Source organism: Camellia sinensis, chromosome 12, assembly GCF_055761805.1.
Source record: "Camellia sinensis isolate YWXY chromosome 12, ASM5576180v1, whole genome shotgun sequence".
Lineage (NCBI taxonomy): Eukaryota > Viridiplantae > Streptophyta > Magnoliopsida > Ericales > Theaceae > Camellia > Camellia sinensis.
In genome coordinates, this window is record NC_138972.1 from 116,932,677 (window position 1) to 116,940,478 (window position 7,802).

Below are 7,802 nucleotides of genomic sequence, written 5' to 3' on the forward strand. Positions count from 1 at the left end.
AAGTGAAATCCAAGATTATCAACAAATCAATATTAGCTACTATGAACGTCGTTGCTGCCCATTTTACACAGAAAACAAATGAGTGAAAGATAGTTCTACTATGAAGATGTTTATAGTTGTCTTGCACATTTTTGAGTCATATTAAATTGAATTCCATAAACCATCAAGGCGTCTTAGTATCGCACCTTAAATTTAGACAAGTGATTATAAGAACCGAGGAAGCCAATAACACAAAATAACATCTAGCAGAGTACAGACCGGTCTGCAAATAAGCAGCTGCACTTCCAACTTGTTTTTGTAGAAGTCAAATTCTAGAAATTTCAAATCGATTGAGCTATTTGGCAAAAAATAACCCTATAAAAGAAAATACTGAATTTAAAAAAGAAAAACAAAACTAGTTAATCAAAATTTTAATTGATGACTTTGAAGAATTCTCAAAAGATATCAAAGAGTTAAAAAGCAACTCACATTGAGAGGAACCAAGCCAATAGAGTAAATTGGTAATTTGATTGCTCTCCATATTAAGATTGCTCTAGAAATGTCCTCTTCCTCTTCATAAGTAGAATTCTTGGAGGAAATGCACTGACATCTATGACACCAATTGAGTCGTCTTGTAGAAGTCCTATTGAGATATCAGAACACATAATAGCAACCATAATAATAGCAGAACACATGCGCATTGGAACAAACAAGTATGAAGTGAAGATGTGACTTAATTTGTTCCAATGCCAGCACACTATAGTAGTCATTGGTTCCAAATCATCAAGGACTTAAAAAAATTAATAACAATCCACAAGGAGGAAATGAATTCACTGTGCCTAAGTCAAATCATTTGAAATAATAAAATCTACAATTTTTAGTAACATAAATTGATATATATTCGCACACAAACAATTATAAACATTGATACATGCATATATATAAATCATCATCTCAGTTTCTCATTGGTGAATGTGAGTATGCATATATATATAAATCATCACCTCAGTTTCTCATTAGTGAACATGAGCAATCAACAAAGTCAACCGCTTCAGATTTCAGAGATGCCTTTGAAGATCAACTTCAGGTCTTGTAGATCTAAATCTTTTGATTGGAGATCAAGTCCATTGTCTCATTCGAATCAATCTCACGTAAATCTGAATCATGGATAAGATTTTAGCAACTACAAAGGACAGAGTATGTCTGATCATGGTGGATTCGGCAGTGTTGTTTAGGTCACTGGTGTTAGATCTGAACCAAGATGGAAATGCATAGGGAGTAAACATGCATTGTGGTTTGTGAAATATTGGGTGAAAGATACAAGTAAAAACAACACAATGAGAAATATAAAACAAGTGTGGGGGCCGGGGAGTACTTTAGCAGAAGGAAAAAAATGCAATCACCTTGCATTAAAGAGGCCTCAAAAGCCTGGATTCATGGTCGCTGTCCAGCTCATTTGCTCATCTAACCTGAGTTGCAAAATCACCCTCCCAAGTCCACAAGTGGTATTGCCGCCAATAGTCCTGGGTATGACTTGGTTGCTGCCACAGCTTATGTTATCGAGATCTTTAACCAATAATCTGATAACAGTCTAATCCAAATTAAATTATCTTATGAACAATCTAAGAGGGGCTTATGGCATCACCAATAGAAATTGAGGACATGACTTAAAAGTTATGGTCAGAAATTGAGCTATTATAATGATTAAAAGTTTAGATGATACAGAGGGATCTCAGTTCTCCCCATCATATGGCATTTTATTTTATTGTATAATTAGTATATAAAAAAAATAAAAGATTGCCGCCAACAAAAATTGAAAACAGAACAAAAAATATTTACCTATTTTGTCACAAAATACAATAGGGGAGCTTTATCTAGATAGTTCAACCCATGTTTCCTCCTGTCCAGTATCAAGATTTGACAAAACAATATATCTCCATGATATAAAAAATATTGGACAAGCAACTCACAAATCACAAATCACAAATCACAAATGCATCAAAATAAAAAATAATTATTATTTTTGTAAAAGGAAAGAACAAACAGTCATCATGCAATACAAAATCAAAGTTCCGCCCTTGCTCTTCTTAACTGCAACCTCTTCAAGAGTTCATTGATTGCTGAGATATCGTCATTGTTCTCCTCAAGTTCTCGCCCACTGAGGCTTAAAAACAAGGAAGAGAAGAGAACATAAAATTTTCAGCATATTTGAAAAAATGAAAAAGCAATTTTGACACACATTACATGTGCCAGTGCTATAACAAGATAGCAGTAAAGAATAAGAATAAGAAACAACGGGACAAGAGAATTTGGAAAGAAAAGGAAAGAAGAGCAGAGACAGGCAACTGTAATATCTCGAAGTTTGAAAATTATCAATACAAAAGATAAGAGATTCGAAAATTATTTATTGTTTAAAAAGTTTGAAGATTATCAGCACAACAAAGTTTGAAAATTCCATGTCTCCAGATAAGAGGAGGTTCCATTTGTTCGACAAATAACAGATGCAAATAAGCCTTAAACTTTATTAACTTGTGCCTCTGATATGCATTAAGCCACTGCTAACATATCAAATCGCAAACAAAGGGATTGAAATGTAATAAAAAAAACATTTAAACAATAGAGATATTTAAGCACAACAAAAAGTAAAGTTGTGATAGAAATGATGATATGACACAGAATCTGACCTCACATCCAATGTAATAAAAAGCTAATTCAGATCATTCAGCATCCTTCAGGCAAAAGATTTCCATCATCATCACAAGTATTGTTTGGAAAGGAATCTATTGCAGCAGATAATAATTGAAAATATTTCTCCATCACGACCATAATCCAAACCCTAGGAGGAGATTCAAGATTGTAAACCCTAGGAGAAGAATCAACGGAATGAAGATCTTGAGAGAAAAAGAGAGAACTTCGACATCAAAATCGAGATTGTAGACAGTAATGCTCACTTTAGTAGACGATGTAGATGGTGGTGGTGGTGGTGGTGGTGGTGCTTCGAAATTGAGAGAGAGAGAGAGAGAGAGAGAGAGAGAGAGAGAGAGAGAGAACTTCGAAATCGAAATCACCGAGCTGAAAAAGGTTGAATCGTATCTTCCAAATCAATATTGAAATCGATTCTGCTCTATGAAATCTATTTTGCTCTATGAAATCGAAATCACTCTGAGATTGGATCACCGAACTTCGAAATCGAAATCGAAATCACTTTAAGGGTTTAGAGCGAGAGAGAGAGAGAGCGAGAGAGCGAGATTCATACACTTGTGTTTCTTAGATTTGAGTGAGTGAGGGTGAGAAGAAGGGTTTCTCAAAAATGAGGGTTGAAGAGGGGAGTCTAAATCATCTGCCGCTATTTCCTGCGGCCATTTTTCCAGCGGCCCTCCAAAACAACATCATTTTGGTTTTTTTTTTTTTTTTTTCGGGCCCTTTTCATTTTTGAACCAAACCAATCCTCTTCTCCATCTCCTTTCCTTCTTCTTCCTTTCTATCTATGAAAACTACCAAACCCACCATCTCCTTCTTCTTCTTCTTCTTTTTTCTCTCTAAAATCTCCCAAATTCACACCCACTCTCTATAAAAACTACCAAACCCACCATCTCCTTCTTCTTCCAATTTTCTCTCTCTAAAAACTTCCAAATCACACCTATTAGAAAATAAACCCAGATTCGCACCCACTCTCTGTAAATAATAACCAAATCAAACCTACTCTCCGTAAAGAACAACCAAAGATTTAGAAGATGATGATGAGAAAAAAGCCAATCAATTAAACAGAGTCATACTATACTTAATCGTGTTTTTTTCAATTATAATTTGATAATAAAGGAATATTTGAAATAGTAATCATGTAAATCCAGATGAAGATAATGAATTTTTTTTGTCAAAATCTTGAAATAAACAGGGGATTAGCCAAAAAATAGCAAAATACAAATAAAAATCATTCCAATCAGAGTAAAATACAAATCAAAATAGCAAAATACAAATATAAATACAAATCAAAAAAAATTTCACTGCTCTTTTGCTCTGTTTTTGTGCCATCTCCACCAATGTCCAAGACATCCAATTCCAAAGCTTTATTGTCAGAGTCCAAAACGACTTGAAAACATCTGGGTTTTTCAATGTGGAGATTGGTGCAGTTCCACCATTGCAAGTCTCAGTTCATACCAATCAGACTCGAAAAAGTCCAAAACCACCCAGAGAGAAAAACAAAGAGATTTCATTCATGTGTACAAGACTGTTTTTTACGGTTTCGCTGCGAGACTCACGACAGAGCAAGTCGAAGAATTAGCCGAACGCCTAGAAATTCTCAAGATCTTACCAGACCGAGTTCGTCAAATTCAGACGACTCGATCACCTAAATTCCTAGGGTTCAAAAACGAAAAGGAAAAGGGGTTGAAAAGCAAAATAAGAAGGGAAAAATTTTTTATTAAAAATGACGTTGTTTTTAAGCGCCACTAGGAGGGCCGCAGATAAGTGTGGCAGATGATCCGAACTCTTGAAGAGGGAGAGAGAGCGTGTGAGAGTGGGATACATTTGAAGGCATTTTTAAATGTTAAACGGTACCATTTTATTAAATTAAAATGCGACGTTTATAAAACGTCATTAAATATTAAAAAATGTGGCGTTTAAAAAAACTCCGTTAAAAAAGCACTGTTAAATCACACATTTCCTGTAGTGGTTGGGAAGTCCAGCAAGTTTGAAGTTCTCGTAGGCTTTTAACAAAAAGAAGAGGCTTCCCTCTGGGACTAGAGTGTACAGTTGAAGGGGGCTCACTCAAGCCCATTTTAATCATCAAATTGTTTATCTTGTACGTAGATTATTCATATAAAAAAATAAATTGATCGAATATTAATAGCCATATGATTGGATTACATATATGTTTTTTTTTTATAAAAAAAATAGACTGTGTATTGTTAAAATCAAAATTTTGATTTACTTTTTGTAAAAACAAATATAATATAATCTTGTAACTACTGATATCTATTCCACTTAATTTTTTACATGAATAATTTTCTTGAAGAATATTAAATATAAATAGTTTAGATCACAAAAATGGACTAGATATCAGTAGCTACATGATTAGATTGCATTTCTTTTACAAAAAATAAATTAAAAATTTGATTTTGACAATACATGGTCTATTTCTTTTTTAAAAACACAAATATAATCCTATCATATTGCTATCAATATACGATCAACTTATTTTTTGCATAAATATTTTTTTTTTGAGAAATATTAAATATAAATAGTTTAGATAAGAAAAATGGGCTTGAGATGGTCCCACAACCCTTCAATTAGTCCTCCGGTTCAATTACTAGACTAGAGCAAAGCTTGGTACTCTACGTGCAAAAATAAATAAATAAATGGAAAACCTTGTATCCTTCTAGGAAAATTGAGACTAGAGCAACATTGTTGGGGCAGTGATAAAATCACATGTTTTTTCACTGCATGTTAGAATCATGCAATCAAAATCATGAAATTTTTTTCCTTAAGTTGGAAAGAAAATGGACATCAATCACTCATGTGTTTCTAGAATTTAATTAAAATTAGCATTCATAGGAGCTTCAATAAAAATAGAAATGTATAAATGTAACTCTATTACCCAATCTAGTGAACCATAACATGTTCCATTGGCGCGCATGTGGTAAGCTATGCGATGTTTAATTATCAAATTCTTCTTCTTCAGTTTAGTGTAAAAATTTATCTGTCATTTTCACATTAACATTAAGAAATTGTACATGCCAATTTGCAGAAACTACATCTCTGTGATAGTTAGCGGCGACAAAACAAGAAGGCTAACGAAATATGATCCAAAAAGCATGGAAACAACAGTTCTTCTTGAAAACCTCACATTTCCAAACAGAATAGCACTAAGCAAAGATGGTGATTTCATTCTCATTGCAGACACCACTAATTGCAAAATCTTGAGATTGTGGCTCAAATCATCAAAACTCGGAATAGTTGAAGATTTTGCCCATCTCCCGGGATTTCTAGACAACATTAGGAGGAACCTCAAGGGAAAGTTTTAGGTTGCAATTCATGCGAAGAGAGGGAAGATTTTGAAATCGCTTCTGTCATATCATTGGGTAGGAAATAGTTTGATTAAATTTCCTTTTGACATTACAAAATTATATTCATATTTTCCAAAATGGAGAGTGTGTGGATTGGCATTGAGGATGGTGAAGTGTTGGAAATGTTGGAAGATAAAAGAAGAAATGAATGGAAATTTGTTAGTGAAGTTGAAGAGATAAATGGAAGTTTGTGGATTGGATCTATAAGGATGCCTTTTGTAGGGATACAAGAAAGAGTGTCTCTATGAAGAGATGAATTATTTGTATAAGGAGGAAGTAGAAATCAAAACTCTACTAATACCACCTCTAAGTATAAGTTGAGAAATTGGTGGAAAGACTCATGAATGTATTTATGATATATAGTAAAAATGGCAAATTATACTAGTAGTGCCTAGATTTCGTCCTTTGTTTCGTTTTGAATGTTATATTTTCTATTAATTCAAATTTGACCTTTAATTTTAGATTTTAGTTTAATTTGGTCCAATTAAATAATATCATCAAGATTTTTGAAGAAAAATTATCACTGAGTTGGTTGAACTTAATTCATTGAATTGATCGAGTTTATAATTTATTCTTAAAAGCATCATACATAACACTTATGTGTACATTTTTCATAATAAAAAAAATGCTAACTGCCGTAATCAATTAAATCAAATTGAGACAAAGTTATAAATTGAAAGTCAAAATATTGAGTTGATTAAAACTACAAAGATTAAAATGATACAAAAACCAAAGTATAGACTATCAATGTAATTCGCAAAATTAATCCATGCAAGTGGGGTATACAATGAACTTGAGATAATCGTATTAAACTAGTGTTATGCCCGCACAATGTATAGGATGTGAAATTTTACAGTTAGCTTTTAAGAAAAATATTGGGCGAATTACACTAACAATCCCTATAATTTAGAATTTGTGTCATTTTGGTCATTGACTTTTCAATTGTAACACATTTGACCTTGAATTTTGAATCTTGTTCCAAATAAGAACAATTTTAGATAACATTGCTCAAATTTAAGGGCGAAGTCATTAATTTGATAAAATATAAATTAATTTGACAAAATTAAATGTCAAAAAAATATTTTTAAATTTTTAAAAATTATTTCTATCTACCAAGGATAAAATTATGTAAAATTGACAAATCTTTTACACATTTATTTTATTTTTTTTACTAAATTAATTTTTATTATGTGTTTGGATAATGATCATGTAATGGGTGGTTGTTAGACTTTTAATGTGTAATAGATATATTTAATATATGAAATGTTTTTAGTTTTGGGTTTTTTTAATTTAATGGATTGGTTTAATAATAATATCAAAGTTGTTACCATATTTGACTTTGTGAAAAAGTGGAAACTAATTTAATGAAAATAAAAACAACCACCCATTACATGATCATCATCCAAACACATAATAAAAATTAATTTAGTAAAATAAATAAATGTGTAAAAGATTTATCAATTTTACATAATTTTATCTTTGGTGGGTATAAATAATTTTTAAAAATTCAAAAATATTTTTTTGACATTTATTTTTGTCAAATTAGTTTATATTTTATCAAATTGATGACTTTGCCCTTGAAATTGAGCAATATTGTCTTCAATTGTCATTTTTTGGAACAAGATTCAAAATCTATGGTCCAATGTGTCACAATTTAAAAGTTAGGGATCAAAGTGACATAGCCCCAAACTATAGGGACTGTTAGTGTAATTTTTTCAAAAATATATTTCAAATCTAGAAGGCCATATTTGTTTCGCG

General features: G+C 31.9%; 1 protein-coding gene across 1 annotated transcript in view; it reads left to right on the top strand.

The window, feature by feature from the left end:
• LOC114295775 (protein STRICTOSIDINE SYNTHASE-LIKE 2-like) overlaps positions 1 to 6,315 on the top strand; it is a 31,921-nt gene extending 25,606 nt beyond the window's left edge. Inside the window, exon 2 of the mRNA XM_082899665.1 lies at positions 5,726 to 6,315. Coding sequence (XP_082755791.1) covers positions 5,726 to 6,002 — 277 coding nt within the window. The 3' untranslated portion in view covers positions 6,003 to 6,315. The remainder of the gene's footprint in view (positions 1 to 5,725) is intronic.
• The last annotated feature ends 1,487 nt before the right edge of the window (positions 6,316 to 7,802 follow it).